The sequence below is a fragment of the Typopeltis vanoorti genome, chromosome 20 (assembly GCF_054136105.1).
Source record: "Typopeltis vanoorti isolate ZY-2024b chromosome 20, IOZ_Tvanoo_1.0, whole genome shotgun sequence".
In the NCBI taxonomy this organism is placed as follows: domain Eukaryota; kingdom Metazoa; phylum Arthropoda; class Arachnida; order Uropygi; family Thelyphonidae; genus Typopeltis; species Typopeltis vanoorti.
The window spans coordinates 63,415,221-63,435,684 of NC_143568.1; the positions used below are offsets into that span (position 1 = coordinate 63,415,221).

Here is a 20,464-nt window from a genome sequence, read left to right on the forward strand (position 1 = left end):
CGACAGACCAAATTTGAAGAAATGGTCAAAGGAAAATAGCAATAAAGTTTATAAAGTAAAATAGTGAAAGTAATAAAATCATTATGACTGAATTGGGTTTGAGACTATTTTATGCGCATTCGTGTTTTTACAAAACTCCTCTAAGATTCATTATTTTTTTCTAATTTACTGAATTTTCATAAATTAACTGGAGTATTTTTAGTATATCTGGTAGCTTTTGTAATTTTTTAGCAGATTTATGGTTAACATTATATCTCTAATATAATTAGAGATATAATGTTAAATTTAGGTTGTTTAAAAATGACACCAAAACAAGTAAAAACAAAATAAGTTAATAAAGTTGCTGGAGACAGAAACCTTTATACAACTAAAAAGAAGCATTGCAGCATTGTTGTTGAAGATAAAAGTGAGGATGTTTTAATGCTTGAAATACTTCACTTAAAACAAATTATTAGACAATTGATGAGAGAATTGGAAAAAATCAAGAAACAATTAAAAAAAAAACTAGTATGAGGAAGGATATAGAAAGTGCCTCCGTAGCACAATTGGAAGAATGACAGTACATTGTGCCTTCAATTGGAAAAGGCATAAGTTCAATTCTCACCATGATGGGAGATATTTGTATGAATTTTTTTCAACTGAAGGCAAGTTAGTCAATCTCATATAAAGGTAGCATGGTTTTTCTCCTGCAAACTTGGAATTTTCATCCCATATACAGAAAAATTGGCCTTCAGAACACACACAATTTACAGACAAAAAATACTAGTGGTGGTGACAGTGTAGATGATGGCAGTGGCGGTTCGGTGTAGCTGGTGGAAACAGAGAGCTGCAGAATTGGTGCCTTCCCTCAATGAGTCTTTGGACTCCTTTGAGGTGTCACAAAATAATAACATGAAAGATTTGTTGGAAGAAGCAAGAAGAAAAAGTAAGAGAGTAAAAACTGTTAGCAAATTACTAAGTTAAGAAGAAGGGCTACAACAGCAAATGATTCAAATTCAGGCTGTGTATAAGGAATGGCAGGTAGTACACCCCCCCCCCCCGACGCTGTGAACACTGAAGGGGGGGGACACAGTAAGCATTACAATATTACTAATATAATAAAAGCAAAACAATTTCCTATTTATATCGCTTTGGCAACACTGTTTGGAATATTGTATGTCTGGCAATGCTGTTCAAATTCATTCGCTACTTATTTTTTAGAATTTTTACATTGAAAGTTAAGTAATTGGGCTACTTTTTGGTCTGAATTTTCTATGATGAAAATAATTATTTGGATTATTTTTAGCAGAATCCACTACTTTTATAAGCTTTATCTGCTATTTTTCCTAACCCCCTATCTGACAACCTTGTTTGCAGTTTACATCTAGTTTGTGATATCATGTGGTGCGCTTCATTGATATTGTGTAGCACTGCAGCCCACTAAAATGAGTGAGAAAAGAAAGAGTCATCAATATTCAAGTGAAAATTGAAAATATGGAGTTATTCCATCTATAAATAATGAACAGTTACCAATGTGCTTAATATGTGAAAAAACTTTCTCATATATTAGTATAAACATATAGCATTATAATCATTAAAATCATTTAATCATATATGTTAAAATCATTCTTGATTGGGCATTTAAAAACAAAACATCCAAATAAAGCATAAAAGGATGTGGAGTACTTTCACGAATTAAAGACTAAATTTAAAAATCATCCTGGACTTAAACGGTTGATTGCAAAACAAACTAACAAGAGAAGAGACTTGTTTTGTCTTACAAACTTTCAAAATTAATTGCCAAATGTGGAAAGCCACATACTATTGGCAAAACTCTCATCTTATAAGCTATAAATGAAGTTTTAGATACAATGATTGGCCCAGGTAAAAATAATATAACATCATCAATTCCTCTCAGCAATAGTTCAGTATCAACATTACAAGTATTGATGAAATGGCAAAGGATGTTGAAAAAAAAAAAACTTTGTGATGATTTAAAAACCATAGAAGTTTCTTTGCAAGTTGATGGGACAATTTTACATGACAATGAAGCTTTATTAATGGCCTACATGCATTATAAGTACTAATGAAGACATTATTGAAGAGTTTCTATTTGCTGAACAACTGAAAATTGACACAAAAAGTTCTATAATTTTTTTGGTTGTTAAAGACTTTTTTTTAATGCTAAAAACATTCTCCTCACAAATATTATTGCATGTGTAATTGATGGAGCACCAGCTATGATTGGTCATCACAGTGGATTTATAGCACATTTAAAAGAAGCAGTTCCAAATATCTTTACAATTCACTGCATTCTTCATGGACAGTACTCAGCTGCAAAACATCTTAGCAATAGACTACATAAGACTTTGGACGATGTTATTAAAGTAGTGAATAAAATAAAAGTCCAGTCATTGAATACCAGTATTTTTTCGGGAACCCTGTCATGAAAATGAAGAAGAATTTGAGCATCTTTTGCTTCACGCTGAAGTTAGATGGTTCTCAAATGGAAACTGTCTGCGACACTTCAGAGATCTCTATGGTACTGTTTTGGAATTTCTTGATTCACGTGATGAGAACGCATGTAATGTTCTAAAAAAAGAAAAGGTTGACGTTGCATATCTTTCCGATATTTTCACCAAATTATATTATGTTAACATCAAATTGCAGGGAAGCAATATGAATCTTATTAAAGCAAAGGGAATTATAAATGCTTCCATCAGCAAATTACCATTCTATAAGCAGAGCATTCTTTTCTATAAGCAGAGCATTGCAAGATGAGATTTTCTGCAGTTTCCAAGTTGACAAATAATAGATGATGATTTCATATGATACAGATTTGGATTGTTATTGTTCCCATCTTCTGACACTGAAAGAAGACTTGATGATCAAATTCAAGAGCTTAAAATACCCGACTGGATCATGATGCCACTTCTGTTCATCCAAATTTGCATGAAGAATTTATTTACTTAAATAAGATTTTGAAGCTCAAGTACAATTTCAATAGCATGGGAATGAAAGATTCTGGCTAAACATGCAATGCAAGTATCGTCAGCTTTGGCAAGGAATATAATTACAGCTCATTGCTTTTTCTTCTTCATATTTGGTCAAGAAAGGATTCAGCGTCATGTTACAATTGTTAGCTAAGTAGCAAAATAGATTGCATATAAGTGAAAGAGGAGACTTGAGACTTTGTCAAACATTGAACCTGATGTTGAAAATTCAGCAGGATCTCATGAGGCTCAGGGTAGCCATTAATGATTGGCTTATTACATACATAAGCTTACATCTTTTTTGAGTAAAAATTAATTTTAATCAATTAATTAGGTCATTAATTTTTAATTAACTATCAGTTCAAATATATTGATGGTAATTTAAGTTTGCCTAATAATATATTACAAATATCTTACTCAGTCATTAACCTAGTGTAAAATTGAGCAGGGGGTGCCAGGCAAAAAAAAAAGGTTAAAAACCACTGCTGTAGATGAAAAAGATAAGTTGCCCAGCCAGGGCAAGCAGACTGTAGATGTGAGTATATGATACCAAGAGGTAACTTATGATATGTCTATATTCATATACCATCAGAAACAAAAGAGTAGGATTCCTTGCCTTAATGAATATGTTTTCACCTAAAATTATTAGTATCAGTGAAACCTGGCTATTTGATGTAGTAATTGGAATTGAACGTAAAGGTTAGTATTTTTAGGAAATTCAAAAATGAGAGAAGTGGAAAGGAGGGGGGGATTACTACTAATGATTCAGATTATTTATGGTCATTTTGGAGAGAAACTCATGAAAGCAATAATAATGTCCCATGTAAGAGTGACTTTGAGGCTATTTGGTGTGAAGTAAAGGATAAAATACAGCATGGGCTGTTGCTACAGAGATGGTGGTTCAGCTGATGGGGATAATGATGTGCATTGCCAGTTTACCCTGATAGGTAATAAATGAGTAATCATTACTCATGACTTGAATTATTCAAACATTGATTGAATAGAAAGAGACAACTGTCTCAAGTAGCATGTGAAAGAAGGAACTCTAGGTCAAAGAATATTAGATTCGATCATAGCATCAGAAGAAATCCCAGTTAAGAATGTGAATGTTATGCCACTAGCTGATGACAGTGACCATGCCATACCATCCTGGAAAGTACCTAACTATATCATCATCAAATTCCTGCCATGTACCCACAAGGGGTGTACAGGATATGATAGTACTACATGAAAAAAATTACATCATTACTAACTTCCTATCTACAATTTTCCTCCAAATCAGTCTGTTACTTGTCAAGACTCCAACATTATCAGATCTTACATTTCTATCGTCTAAGGCACTTTGTACCATATCAATCCACCTATATCTTGGTCTTCCTCTGGGTCGTTTTGCTGCCAACCTGGCAGAGAACACTTGTTTTGCTAATCTTTCTTCACCCATTCTGTTCAACTATATGGATATTCCAATTAGGACAGGTTACATGCCGAACTACAGAGCTAAAAATTACGACAAACTCAGGAGAATGCTAATTTTAGTCCAATGGCATCAATTACTGAATGGGAAAGATATCAGCAATGCATGGAAAGCTTTGAAAGGTATTCAAATGAGGCAGTATCCATAGAGTTAACAAATATGATGTGAAATGGATATGCAACTTTACTAAGCAAGAGATCCATGAGAAGATGATGTGGAAAGAATATCATGAGAACAAGAGTGAGAGGGGGTTATGAAATATAAAAAAGTTGCAAGTATTGTCTTCTTCTTCTTTGGTGCATCAATCCAAAAATTGGTAAATAGAGCAGCACATCACAACATCCTGTCTTGTGACTTCCTTTTTATCTCTTCATAACTCTTAGCGCCAGTTAGCATCATTATGTTATTTATATATGAAATTCATGGTCTGCCTCGTGGCCTCTTTCCTTCTACAGTCCCCCATGCCTCAAATGGTGTCCAATTAGGCTTTTTCTTCTCTTATTGATGTGTTTCATTAATGACTGCTCTTCATGAACTATATTCAGAACTTCTTCATTACTTTTCTGTCCAACTAATTTTCATTATCTTTCTCCAGCACCAAATTTCAAATGCCTCCAACTTTTTCATGTCTTGTTTTGTTAGAGTCCAGGCCTCACAACCATATAATGCAATGCTCCATATGTATGTTTTCACTAGCCTTTTTTTAAGCTGGATGCTAAGTCTTTTACTGGTAAAAATGTTTCTTCTGTTATAGAATGCTTTTTTGGCTAGGATTATTCGTGCTTTAATATCTGATTGGTTTCTTCCATCTTCAGTGATAAGACTTCCAAGATATTTAAAAGAGGATAACTGTTGTAGTAGGTTATTATTTATTTCCAGGTTTATTTTCATTGGATTTGCTTTACTTGTAATTAATAATTTTGTTTTCTTATAATTAATTTTTAGGCTGTACTGTGTGAAGATTTCTTCCATCTTTGTTAGGGTGACTTTCAGTTTGTTTTCGTTATCAGCTAAAACTGCTATATCATCCGCAAACCGTAGCCAGTTAATATCAATTCCATTTATCTTAGTTCCGGTTTCTATTAGTTCTTTCAGTTTATTTATTGCATCTTCAATGTACAGATTAAACAATATGGGTGAAAGAGAGCACCCCTATCTTACACCTCTACGTAATTTTGCTATTGCGGTTTTTTGTTGTATTGCTGGCTGTTTCTATTAGGGCTTCTTGATGCTTGTAAAGATTAAATATGAGCCTTCTATCTCTCCCAAGTATATGGAAGGCTAAATTAGGGTATGAAAAGAAACTGACCATGCAGGCTAAAGGCAACCCAAAAGAATTTTATCATTATGCTTTAAGTAAAAGAAAAAACAAACATGGAAGAAAAACTTTAGTGAATGTAGACTTTACTCTTTTGCCAGAAGCAGTTGACATTTTTCAAATAACGAGTGCTCAATTCACTAAGATCTATCAACCAGATGTATATAACATGGTGCACAATTCTACTACACATCAAATGTAGAAATAGAGGTCCAAAAATTAAGTTCAAGATCTGCTGTTTAATCTGGATATCAATTCAGCAAAGATCTAGATGGGATATCAGCATGTGTACTAAAGGAATATTTGCCAAAAATGGCTTGGCTCTTGACATGTTTATATAACTTGAGTCAACTTCGGAAAGATCCCAATCCCAGGAATGGAGAGAATGTATGATAGACAGTATCTGTGGGGTGGTGGTGAAGATTTTAGAGATGCTGGTAAGAACTTGCATAAGAAATGGTTTGAGAAACAAGCTATACTTTGCAAAGAACAGCATGGGTTTACTAAAGGCAGGTCATGTTTTAGCAACTTGCTCATATTTTATAATAATGTTATGGCTGAATTGGATAAAAGGAATGGATAGCCTATGACATTGTTAGACTTTGCCAAGGCATTTGATAGGATACCACATGAAAGACTGTTGCATAAATTGGAGAATATGGGATTGGAATATAAACTACTGACTCCGATAAGTGGATGGCTGATGGATAGGTATTAGAAAGTGGTATATGGTGTGTGAAGCTACCATATTTAAGATAACCAGTGGTGTATCCTAGGAGTCATTCCTTGGACCATTGTTGTTCAGTTTATACATTAATGATACTAGGAAGGACATATTAAATTGTTTATGGATGATGCAAAGATAGACAGGGCAATCAGGGATGCTACTTATCAGATATACAGCACTTACAGAATGATTCGAATAACCTGTAACAGTGGGTAAATGGCAAATACCAATTCAATTCAATGTTAGTAAGTGTAACATTATGCACTTCGGCATGATGAGATTTTCAGCAACATATTATACTGTTGGGATTGTGTTACAAAAAATTGATGAGGCTAATGACTTTGGAGTTATGGTGGATTGGAAACTAAAGTGCAAAGGTGACATTGCAAATACAACTCAGAGGAAAACTGAAATGTAGAAATGAACACTAACATATAAGGATAAGGATGTAATTTTATCTCTTTCTGAGACCTCCATATGACTGCACCTGAATGACTTGCACAGATTTGGTATCCTGGATTTGAAGGGGATAAAGAAACTGTGGAAAGGGTGCAAAGAAGACTAATAAAGATGATATTGGGATTATGAGGCCAGATTGAGAGTATGTGGACTGCAAACAGTGGTAGAGGGATGATATATAATAGAGGTTTATACACTTCTGAAAGGGTATTATAGGTTATCAAGATGAAATTTTTCATTATATGGAGGGTGGGAAGAGAACAAGGAAGCATCTGTGGAAGTTAAGTTTGAGTGCAGTTAAGAAAGGGGCGAGAGTTGGATTTTTCTCTAACAGAGCAGTGAGTGAGTGGAACGATTTGACTGCTGAAGTGGTGAGTGCATCCAGTGTGAGTGTGTTTAAGAGAAGGTATGATATCTGGTTTGGGTGGTCTATGGCCTCACTCGATGAGTCCTGGACTCCCTGGAGGTCCCTGATAAGAAACAATGATAATTATTATTGTGTCAGAGCATTATAGTATCCTATAAATCCCTTGGCCGTACCATACCATATTATGGTGGCTTTCTTTGAAGTTAAAAGTTAATATTTAAAACATTTAAACAGCATTTTTAATAAGTTTGTATGCATAAGATCTTAAAATGGAAAATCAAAGTGTTAGGAGCTGCAGGAAGAAGGCAAAAATGAAATGAACTACTAAAATAGAATGAGTTCCAAATTACTTCTTGGGAACCAAGTGATATCATTCCAGATTATCTCTGGATACCTATATATCACTTGCTTCACAAATCAAAGATAGTTATCATAATGTATGATATCCCTAGTAGACTATCAACAAATTTAGTGACAATTCAGCACTTGCATAGTATAGTTGGAAGAAAAATTGAACACTGCACCCTTAATTTGGAAAACACACACGTTCAATTCCCAGCATGGCAAGACATGATAATAAGAGAAATTTAACACAGCTTTTTTCTAATTAAAGAAGAGTCAGCTGATCTCATATAGAGGGATTTTTCTCCTGGAAACAGTGGATTTTTATCCCACACACAAGTGACCAGAGAATTCACACAATTAACAGTGAGCAATAGATGGTACAGTGTGTAAAGTGCCTTCCCATAATGAGTCCTTGGATTAACTACTTCTATCAAATCGCCCAATTCCATTACAATGACATACAGAATTGTTTACTTTTATTGTAACATCAATGCTATCACACTTACCTGCTAAAATAATAACTTACCAATGAATAAATTCATTTCTGCCTGGTTTAAACATTTTTGGTACAATAGTGTGAAGCCACCAAACAGCATCCCTTTGGATTGTTGCAACCTGCATTTGGTAATTTCTCAACTGCTGGAGATCTATATTAAATATAAACACCAACATACAATATTTATATAAGATAAGCAGGATAGACAGTATTACTTTATTACACTCCCCCCACACACCTGTTTTTTCAATCTGAATTTGCTAGTGCCGTAGACATAGAATGCTGTTGTTGTAATTTAATACTACAACAGCATTCACTGGTAGAATCATAATCTACATTCTAACAAAAAAAAAGCATTTCAGCATTTTCATCGTTATTAAAAGTTAAACTTCAAATTTCATAACTGTCAAAAAGTAGTGAATCCAATGTACTACTTTATCAATACCTTTTAATCTATAAACACAAGGTTCGCAAATACTTATTCACATAAAATTTATATATATATATATCATCATTCATTACTTCAATGTCAATGGAAGTGATCACCATTTAGTCTTCAGCAGGATAAAATTGAATTTCATATTGAAAAGAAGAACATGTAAGAAAATTTTTAAAGTGAATAAAAGTTGAGCAGCTGTCAGATGTGAATTGTAAACTAAAATACACAAACATTATTAAAAAAAAATGAAAGAGTTTCAGAACAGGAACCAAACCTTAGAGATTCAGTGGCAAGCTGTGTAGAAAACATTGCTTGATTCAGCCAGAGAGGCATGTGGTGAGGTTGTCTGCAAGAAGAAAAATCAGAACTCCATGGTGGACACAGGAAGTTAAAGAGGCAGTTAAAGAAAAGAAGAAAGCATATCAAAAGTTCACAGCAAATAAGTCAGCTTGTGCTTTTAGAGAATACAGAGACAAATGTAAGAAAGCTAAACACTGTGTATAAAAACAGAAGTCATGGGAAGACTTCAGTAAGAACATAGAAAATAAATATCAAGGATAGCACGATATTCTGAAGGTTGTTGAAGAAGCTCAAAAATGGAGGAAAGAGTGCTGAAAAAGGAATTAGAGATGATAAAGGTGACATGAAAACTGGAGAAAAAGATATCCTTGGTGTATGGAGTAATTACTTCAAAAAAGTGCTAAATGAAACAATCAGTGACAGCACAGTGATAAAAAACACTGACCAGGCATGCAATCAGAAATACATATCCATACTTGAAAATATGTTGAAAGACAGCTGGAGTAGATGATATTCAACCAGAAATCATCTATTCCTGGTAGAATCACCTATTGAGTGTTCCTGGTAAGTATTTATGCCAGTATACTTGAGAAACGGTTGAGAAAGATTGTGGAAGGGAAGCTTGGCGAAGAACAAGCTGGATTCAGGCCAAATAGAGGCTGTCAGGATCAGATCTTCACTTTACGACAAATAGTCGAGAAAGCATGGAAATATAACAAAGATCTGTATTTAAGTTTTGTCAATTTGGAAAAGGCATATGACAAGGTGCCAAGAGAGAAGCTATTCAATACGCTACAGTTATATGGTGTCAATAGGGCATTATATCAAACAATACTTAGTCTTCGTTTGAGTTGTAAGTCAGCAGTTAGAATTAAAGGAAGTACAGGAAGATGGTTTAATGTTAAATCTGGTGTGAGACAAGGATGTACATTATCTCCTCTGTTATTCATTATCTATATGGATCACATTATGAAGGAAAGTAATATTAGACCTGATATCAAAAGTGGAGATGTTAATATCAGCTCTTTGCTTTGTGCAGATGATGTTATATTTCTAAATCTACCTGCCAGAAGTCTGCAAGATTCCAGGACTAATTTGAATAACTGTTGCAACAGATATGGTATGAAGATCAACAATAACAAGACAAAGATAATGAAAATAGGCAGAAGCATTGAAAGTATCAACTGCATTGTGAATGGAGAACCTATAGAACAAGTAAAACATTTCAGCTCCTTAGGCATGATTTTTAGTGAAGATGGTAAATTAAATATGGAAATAGACAACAGAATCAACAAAGCTGGTATGTTAGGAAGTCAACAGAATAAATTTATATGGAATAAGAGAGAAATTCATCAAAACACTAAATTAGCTATATACAAGGCGGTGTTCAAACCAATTTTAAATTATGGATCTGAGAGCTGGGTTAGAAATAAAACACTTGACCAAAGGCTAGAGACTGCAGATATGAGAGTCCTGAGATTAGGGGCATGAACAGATGGCATCAATGGTAATATGATATTAAAAATGAGGATATTAGTAAAGAACTTGACATTGTTACATCCAGGAATGCGTTAGCAGAGTTAATCTCTCAGGTGGTATGGTCATTTAATCAGAATGGGAGAGGAAAGATTAGGAAAACAAGTGTTCTCTGCTAGGTTGGCAGGAAAAAGACCCAGATATAAGTGGATTGATACAGTAAAAAGTGCCTTAAAAAATAGAAATATGAGATCTGTTAATGTTGGAGTCTTGACAGGTAATAGATCGATTTGGAGGTACATTGTAGATAGGAAGTTAGCAATGATGAAAGTTTTTCATATAGTCCTATCGTATCGTGTACACCCCTTGAGGGTACGTGTCAGGAATTTGATGATGATGATGTCAATTAATATCTTTTCAATTATAACCCTATTAAATTTAAAGGCAGTTCTACGTAGCAATAGTTTTAAATTTTGGGATGCTTAGATGGGATGCCGAGTCTAAGAATGGAAGGGATATCTTAGAGGTGGTGGAGAAGATGGGAGATCTGGGTGAGGGATCTGAAATTTCAGGGACATTTTGCCAAAATTGTGAGGGTGGCACAGTCGATTATGGCAATAATGCAGAGGAAGCTGACTAGTAGAAGCAAGATTCATAACATTGTATATGGCTCTGATCATACTGCATATGAATTATTGTGTGCAGATTTAGTCACCAGGTGTTCAAAATGATGAAGAGACACTGGAAAGTGTTCAGAGACAACTGGCTAAAGTGGTTTTGGATCACTGGAATGTTAAATATGGAGAGAGAGAGAGAGAAAGAGAGGGAATGCAACTTGCACAGTCTAATAAATAGAAGGAGGAGGGATATGATTGATACATATAAGTTAGTAAACAGGTGAGGTTGGTTAGTTAATTATTTTTAATTTTATGGCACAAAGATACCAAATATCATGCTGTGCCAGGACACAAGTTATAGCAGTACATATGGTAAACATTTAGTAGGACAATCACAAACATCCATGGTCTGGGCAGGATTCGAACTTGCAGTTTCTTGGCTGGAGAGCAGATACACTAACCACTCAGCCAATTAGGCCAGTGGTGTGGTTGATAAAGGGATGAGGAGTAGATTTTTTTCTGTGAAGAGTGGTAGGGGATTGGAACATGTAGCCAGAAAGTGTGGCGAGTATGTAGATAGTTTATTTATTTAAGTAATGGTATGATGAGATGTGTGTGTGTGTGTGAGAGAGAAAGAGCAGAATCTGCCGCAATGAATCTTTTGACTCCATGGAAGTCTGATGTTGATATGTAAAAAAATATGTAAATGATATGAAAAAAAAAATCAAGTGCCAGCAGAAGACTGGCTGCAATTTAGAAGCAAGTCTGCTTTACTGATATTTTTAATAATTAGGAATATAGTTCTTGCTTTACTGTTAGGATAATGTCTGAATTTCAGAGGGAAATTTACAATTAAGAATTAAATAATAATAATAATAATATCAGCCAAGTAACTGCCCCAAAACTGTAGTTAACCTCCTGCATCCTTTAGTACTTGGCTCCTTTAACATATGAAAATTTTATTTTTCAAAAGATGATAATTTAGATGTCATTAAAAAATAGTGTCCATTTCTTTTTATATGAAATAAGTAAAACAGTTCCCAAACAACAGGTCAAAATATTGAACAATACAATTTGTGTCAGTCATTTTCATTTCTTCTCACTTCCAACAACCCCTTTCATATTAGTCCAATATGGCAGAGTTTTCCAGATGACCTTAAGTAACATAGGAAACAACTATATTCCAAATTTCGTCAAAATATGACTGAACAATATAATCTATACAGATCTGTATAGAGAAAGGAAAATTTCGCCTCAAAGAATCCTTCACTTTTCACTGCAGTCCAAGTCCAACTAGACTGGATTTAAGTCATATTCCAAATATGATTGACTGAATAACATGCCCTGAAGAGGTGTCTGCTATAAAGGAACTGTCCCTGTCCTCTTTTTGTTTTTGTCTGATTGGGACAAACTTCTTGGGGAGCATAAACAATGTAAGTTATGTATTCCAAATATGGACAAAACTGGTTGAATGCCATGATCAGTACAGATGCTTGCAAAGGATGCCCCCACACCATAACAACTGCTTCATTTTTGTTTACTCATGGTGATCTTCAGGGAAACAACATAAAAAATAATTACATTTACAAATTTGGTCAAAATTAGTTAAACAATATGACTCAGAGATAATACCCTTTGACATTTGCTTTCATTTTAGTCTGATTAAACAAGGGTCACCAGAAATGCAAGAAATAACTATATTATAACTTTGGAAACGATTATATTCTAAATTCAAAATTGGTTGAACAACAATCCTGTAGTGTAAGTGTGTCTGTAGCAATGGAGGAGGATGAGAAGAAGAAAAAGATTATTTTGGGATATTTTTCATTATTTTCAAATTACTTGGGTATTTTTATAATTGCATTTTCATTTTTCTGGAATCTGTGTCTAGTTCTGTCAAATAAAAGTGACTAATAATATTCAACCAGAACTGGAGTTACAGAAGTCAAATTCTGGGGGCCCTAATGACTTGCACTTCAGCAAGTCAGTGAGTGTTCTTATGACAGTGACTTACCACCATACTTAGCTCAAGAGTCTGTGTAACTGACAACAACAGTATCTTTTTATATAAAGTGTTAATTATTAAGAACTGATCTGATGGAAATGAATTGTGCTTCTGGATAGTCTGGGATGATTGCCAGCTTTATAATCAAAAACTGTAGTTTTTGGAAAATCAAATCTGATGAGAAAATTACAATATTTTGAATTAAGCATTCTGCACCTTTTAAATAAAACTTTTGAGAATTTATTAGAGTTTTATGCAAATGTGAGTCACTTCTGTTTTCACATAAAGTGAAAAAAAACAAAATCAATCTGGAATTTCTGGGAATAGATGTACAAAGAAAGAAAACCATGTTTCCAATTTCAAATACATGATTAATTTTTAGTTTTCTGGTGGATATATAAAAAGTAAGTACTTACCTTTCTTATCTTCTCTATTATAAGCAGCTACTGCTTCTCTAACTGATGGACTAATTGCCAAAAATATAGCAAGGACAACGAGATCTGTTACAGAAAGAAACAGCCGTTCCTATAAAATCAAAAAGGAAAAAATAAAGTGTGACGATGCTGATTAGAACATAATATACAGATTATAAAAATTTCAGCATTAATAGCTGAAATAGTTTAGATGTATAGAAGAGAGATGCCAAATCCAAATTGAAGACCAAGATTCCTATATTGTAGAAATCTGACCTATGCTCATATTCTACAAAAATCATTCATTCAGATTTTGCCAACTTTCAGTTCACCTAATTTAAGTTTTGTCCATAAATGAAGTCAAGTTTGCACAGCTGACTTAATGAAAATGAAAGTGGAAGAAAATGTTACTCTCAAGCAAACTAAATCCTTATCAAGAGGCCTAATCTTAATAAAAACAACTGTATATCCATTTTTAAGTTTTAGCAGACTCTGCTAAAACTTTGGAATGCCAAGTTGAAACCTTTTTGGCTCTTTTCTGTAGTGATAACATATTTTCTAATTATTTAATGAAGTACTGAAATTTAACATTTCAGTTCTTCATTTAGGCATTATAGAAAGAAATAAGTTATGTAACAAGAGATTGTTTAATATAAAATTTTTGCTTGGGTATAGGGGCATCCTCAATTATAATTAAATAAGCTGCAATAAAGACACAAGCAAACATAACAAATCTGTGTGAATATGGATGGGGGGGGGCTGTATACATGATCTGATTTGTACTGATTTGTACATGATCTGATTTGTACCCCCCCCCAAATGATGTTTGGGGAAAAAAAAAACAGTTTGAAAAATTGCAGATAATCTACAATTCTAAACCCTCTATTTTCTATCGTATCTTATTTAGAACTTAGAAGCCCTGCTATCTGAGAAATAAAAGCCAACAAGGGGAAAGTAACATTAGTTCAAGATAGAAAAGAATACTACAGGAAACATACTTTGTTGCTCTGTACCTACTCTACATACCTTCCATTTTCCAATGAATTTCCTGTTTAGATATTCTTACTCTTTGTCAGCCAGATAGAAGACTTCAGTTTCTTTGGGAGGGACATGTTTGGCAGTTATTCATATTCATGTACAGTCTCAACACCATAAGAATTTTTATCCATCAAACCCATTCTCTCTGCTCCAATGATGCCTTGTTGATGCAAGAAAAACAACAGATCAAATCTAAGTTGTCTAATGACCAGTTTTTAATCAACAACAAAAACAAGGTTTTTTCTTCAGCCTTTCAGGCTGAAGAAAAAACCTTGTTTTTGTTGGTGAACCACTGCATTGCCATTCCATATGTTAACTGAATATCTGAACATATATCAAAAGCACTTAGTTGTATTCATATTTAAGTGGCACTTCATCCTTTCCACAAAACTTTTTTTAAGTTCTATAAAGGACATAGGTGGTGTGTTTTGAAGAGTGGCTGAATGTTTATGTATATGATAATTTAGGGTTATCATGGTAATGATTTTATTGGTGTCAGTTTTTTAATATTTGTTATGTGTGAATATTATAAGCACTGTGCTGAGATGTATTTTAAATAAATTTGATGAAATTTCTTAATTGGTTTCAACAATCAGAATGAATCGCTTTGGTAGGCCTAAAAATATCAACACTGCAGTATATGTTGAACTAATCAACATTGATTGTTTGCATAAATGAATTTATTATTGGTTTGACAAAAAATTACAATTATTTGACATGCTTGTCTGATTATATTAAAAATACTTCAGTGATGATTTATAAATATGTGTTAGATACTGAATACTTACAAGTGTTTGGGATAAGTGAGATTGGTGTTTAATAGTAATCTAAAAGATGGAAACCTGACAAATTAGTTTTACATGGAACAATTACGAAACCAATAATTAGCTGCCTTCTATTGGTTACTTTCAAATGAAGTCCTAGTAGATGTGACATTAATGTGTGAGGAACTGAATTTAAAGGCTCACAAAATAGTGCTATCTGCATGCAGTCCTTTCTTTCAGAGCTTATTTGTGGAATATTCTTGTAAACATTCCACAGTTATCCTTAATGACATGAAATGCATTGATCCGAAAACAATTGTAGACTTAATGTACAGTGAAAAGTGAAGATTTCATAGGACTAGTTTCCTACATTCCCAAAAGCAGTTAAGTCTCTGAGAGTGCAAGGTTTAGATGTCAAGAAGAAAAGGGTTCAGATATTATAAAAGAGGAAGTAATTCAGCAGACTTCCAAGTTTTCAAGCATTACCTCCTAGTGGAGTGCATAAACAAACATTATCAGTGCCAGACTTAGTGTCTATACCACAGACAACTGAAAATGTGCCAATATATTCCAATAATTCTCCTCACTGTCATATGTTTACTCGAGTTGCATATCAGTCACTGCCCTTACTGCTGTTGAGTTTAAATTCTCAGTCTCACCATAGTGCATCAGGGCCATGTGGAGATAGTCAGGCATTAGTTCCTTGTTCTATGCCATCTGACCTATCCGCACACAGTTATATTCCTTGGGACTCAGAACAGGTTATCAAATCAGGTGTCCAGATATAATTTGAAGAACCTCTTGTATCACCTGTTGTTGCTAGTTCTTCACATAAAGTTACAAATATCATGCCTGGTCTTATTAATGCTAGATTAATTGACACTCGCTCTCTCATCTTCAGGTGGAATATGATTCTTGCCTACGTGCACACGCCTTGCCTCTTACTGGAAAACAACAAAAACAACATGGTGCATAGTTGCCACCATTAAGAAGATATAAAAGAGGAAGGCCTAGGAAAAGATTTCCTCACAACTCAATTAGTAAATATATAAAGAAAGAGGTGAGGGTAGGACCCATAGGCTTGATCACAACAGGGATGCTCCAGGATATTAATGAGGAAGCAGTGCTGATCACAAGACAAGGGATATCACAGTTTTCATTAATCGACTCTCCATTAACTCAAGTTTCCCTTCTTCATTCATATGTAAACAGTGGTGTGACTCAGACATCATTTTCCAATGTTCAGTGTTCTGTCTTGGTGGAAGGATCACGATCTGGAGACAATACAGTAATTGATATAAAGTTACCTCCATTATCACAGATTATGACAACGGATAGTAATCTTTTGATAGAATGCATCAAGGTATCAATGTATTCTGGTACAGGAGGCTGCCCGAATGTTGATATTATTCAGACAGCTTCCTGTATCACTTGTTTTTCACGTGATGATAGTAGCTCTTCAGTAAAGGATACGGATGTATCTTGGACACCTGTCATTCCCAGTTCAAGTAATCATCAGTTAAATAAACAAAAACCTCAGTCAGAGGTACTGCCATAAGGCACTGGAAGGAGTCCAATGCTTGTAAAAAGAAGCCTCCGTACTCAATAGTCAATCAGTTCTAGTCTCAATCCACCTATTAGGCTGAAGCAGAGTTTTGCACCAGTTATCCATCCATCCAATACTGACAGTGCTAAATGTCAAACTTTTGTTGTAGGTCTACAGTCATGTGAAAATGGTCTTTTATCATTTATTTCTAGCCCTACAATGTCTCAACTGTAATGCCTGGAAAGAGAAATGGAAGTAACCAGAAAGGAAGCAGAATGTATAAGAGCTGAATTGAGGGCAATGAATAGAAAGATCAGGATTTGAGAAGAGTTTAGTTGATGAAACAAGAACAAGAATGGGGGGGGGGGTCAGGTGAATGTGAGAGCAAGAGGGAGAGTGGTAGTGACAGGAAGTTGAGAAAATGAATGAACAATAGAAAGAGGTAATGAGAGGATGTGTGAAAGTGTGATATGGAGAAGGAATGAAAGTGCAAGAGTAATAGGAGGGAGTGTGGGAAAAGAGAGTGAAGGATGTTAGTGTGAGTAGTAATGAAGCTATGGCAAGTATTATGGGAATAATTATGGCAATTTGATGATTCAGGGTGTGCAAAGTAACATGTTCGATACTTTCGAGATAGAACAATGGAGAGGGTGACTTTAGCGATGAAGAGAGGGCAGAATGTGGAGGAGATGATAGTAATGGTTGGTACTAATGAATTGAGAGGTAGCAATAATCAGGTGGCAAAGGATTTGAGAGACTGTGCAGCAGAAATGTGTGAGGGATAGAGTGCAAGAATTGTAGATTGCAAGGATGTGTAGGAAGAGAAGTCTAGAATATGTTGATATTTCGAGTGCATCTGATGGTAGAAAAATGCTGTATGAAAAAGATAGGTTACATCTGAATAGAGAGAGAGAGAGAGACAAGCTTTTGGAGAAGTTGCTGTTCTCTGATTAAGTGGAAGCATCTGGACAGGGAAACGAAAATTGATAGGGTTGAGAGCAGGAAGTACAATCTCATGTGGGGAAGATATTTCAGGAGATAACGTAACATTGAGTGCATTGGAGATTATGGAAACTGAACCATTTGCTAGTAGTCATGATCTAACACTAATAGTTAACCTAGAAATCAGAATACCAGGTAATCCTCATAATTCTTCAAAAAATATTCTGAAGCTTTACTTAACCACCTCCCCCTCTAAATACACTGTCAATGTCTACTCTCTTCTTGGAAATTCTGATCATAACCTTAGCTATGTCTTCTTTTCTACTGATCAAATCACCTCCTAGCCAATCTCAACCTTGTAACTTTGAAACCACAGTGGTGTCAAGCAGGATGGCTCCCTGGATTTATACATCCTTTCTATGGCCTGATTACTGTTTCTACTCTACTGATCCAAACACCTGCTTTGACCCAACAAATTCAAGTAACAATCATTACTTGAATGTCAACTACTGACCTCTATCCAAGCCCTTGGTTATCTAAAATTCAATATTCAATAGCTCAAGTAAAAAAAAACAAAAAAACTAGCTTCTGACCTCACTCAACTTCATATTCAGCCTGAAATAGAAAATTATCAACAAATCCAAAACCACTCAAGGGTCAAATGCAATAAGCTTGCCTTCTGCTTAACTGGTAGCTGAGCCTTTTGTTTCCTTGCTAAGCCTGTTGGGCATAATTTCTGCTGTTTCTTGTTATCACTTCCCTCCTATCTTGATAATACCATGGTAACATCAGCCAAATATGAGGCAGAACTCTTGGCACCAATCTTTTCCTCTGTCTCTTGCAGACAATCAGCACAAATCACCTAATATATAATACCACAAACATTTCACCACCTAACTCCTTTCATATTTGTAGATATAGGGACTCAAAAACACACGTGTTGAACAGATTATTTTATTAATTACAAATAAAATTTTATTTGTAATTAATATTTCTATGTAATTTTATTAGGGACTCAAAAACACGTGTGTTTTTGAGTCCCTAAATCTACAAATATGAGTGCTGATCACCATGTAACCCTAAAAGAAAGAACCTAACTCCTTTGTTCTTTCACCAGAAGGACATCAGAAAAATCCTCATTAATCTCAATACCAATGTCTCCTGGTCCAGAGTGTATTCCCTCTAGTTGTGCTCAAAATATGGTGCTCTAGAGTTAACATCCATCCAGTATAAGCTGTCATATTCATGTTGCATCAATCTAACAACCCTTTATCTAGCCTATCTCTAAAAATCTAGATTAAATTCAGCCATCAACTATCATCCCATTGTTCTCACTTCAGTATTCTTGAAACTGATGGAGAATGTCATCAACAACCAACTGTTTTACTAACTCAAGACCCATCAGTTAATCTACAATCACCAGCATGGATTCTGCCATTTCTCATTTTACAGCAGGGCACCAAGGGATTCTACAGCATGACATCAAGGACTTCACAATAAGTTACAATCTTATGATCTCCCTGATGTGCTTTGTAACTGGATTGCCAGTTTCTGCTCTGGTCATTCATTGCAAGTCATAGTAGATGACTTTCATCAATTTCTTTATCAGTGCCAGAGAACTTTTACTCTTATACTCTTCCTCCTTTATATCAATAATCTTCCTTCTCTCAACTTCAAATCCTATTCATAGTTTGGCTGATGACAGTACTCCCCATTCCTCTTCATTTGAGAAACCCTGTAACACTCAAATGATTCAAGCATGGGTATCTTTGATAACTGATGTCTTAAACTCTGATCAAGTGAAGTGAAGATAACTTTGTTAATTTCATTGATATCAAATATACAGTCCTGTCTTATTATGTGGAAGAGAGATCCTACTTCATTTCCGCTTACTTTTTTGATAATGTTCTGATTTCTGTTCAAGATCATTTCTCCCTTCTCAGGCTGACTTCACATCCAGCTTATTCCAGTATAAACATATTTCATTCATAGTCTTCTTAGCCTCCAAAAAAAGCTGGTATTATTTCCCATTCAAAACACTACCTTTCTCCTGCTCAATCCTAATACAGGTAGGCATTCAAAAATTCAGCCATCGATAATCCGGTTCCTTCAGATCTCTGGCATGGATTTCGGAGAGCGCATTTTCAAATTTACTGCATTGCCGCGCCACTGTTTTCTGTTTATGTTTTGATGGCGCTGTAGTCGATAAGCATTGCGATAACCTGCTTATTCCTTCTCATTTTATCATTTATTTGCTGCTGTATAGCCCCATTATGGATTCAGCAAAGAAAAGAGGTGGTGTAAAATGTAAACATTGTGTGTTGTTGATCGCAGAGAGAGAGTGGAAGTGCTAAAAAAACTTGATAGCAGCGTGTCTGTGCGAACCATTTGTGAAACATACGATATTGGCTCTTCAACAGTGTATGATATTAAAAAAACAGAAAAAAAAACTGTTAAAGTTCTTTTCTGACAGTGTATCAAAAAAGCAAATGTTTGCAAGGAAGTCAATGATGGAAGGAAAAAGTTCGGAACTGGACCAAGCTCTCATAACCTGGTTTAATTTTTGTGTAAGTGAAGGTGTGGAAATTTCTGGTGATTTATTAAAGGAACAAGCCAAAATGTTTCATGAAGAGCTGGGATTGCAACACAAGTGTGAATATTCAGAAAGTTGGCGGCTGCATCATTTCAAGTTGCGACATGGCTTACAGTTTCGTGTGGTGTGTGGGGAAAAATGTTCAGCAGACAAAGATGCAGTTAGTGCATATG

General features: G+C 34.8%; 1 protein-coding gene across 4 annotated transcripts in view; it reads right to left on the bottom strand.

The window, feature by feature from the left end:
- The window catches only part of IntS1 (integrator complex subunit 1), a 664,867-nt gene that overhangs the window by 515,193 nt on the left and 129,210 nt on the right, over positions 1-20,464 (bottom strand). For all 4 annotated transcript variants that reach the window (XM_090410538.1, XM_090410537.1, XM_090410536.1 and 1 more), the window contains exons 13-14: positions 13,412-13,520; positions 8,189-8,309 (exon numbers count right to left, since the gene is read on the bottom strand). In XM_090410538.1, the coding sequence (XP_090266664.1) occupies positions 8,189-8,309; positions 13,412-13,520 (230 nt within the window). The remainder of the gene's footprint in view (positions 1-8,188; positions 8,310-13,411; positions 13,521-20,464) is intronic.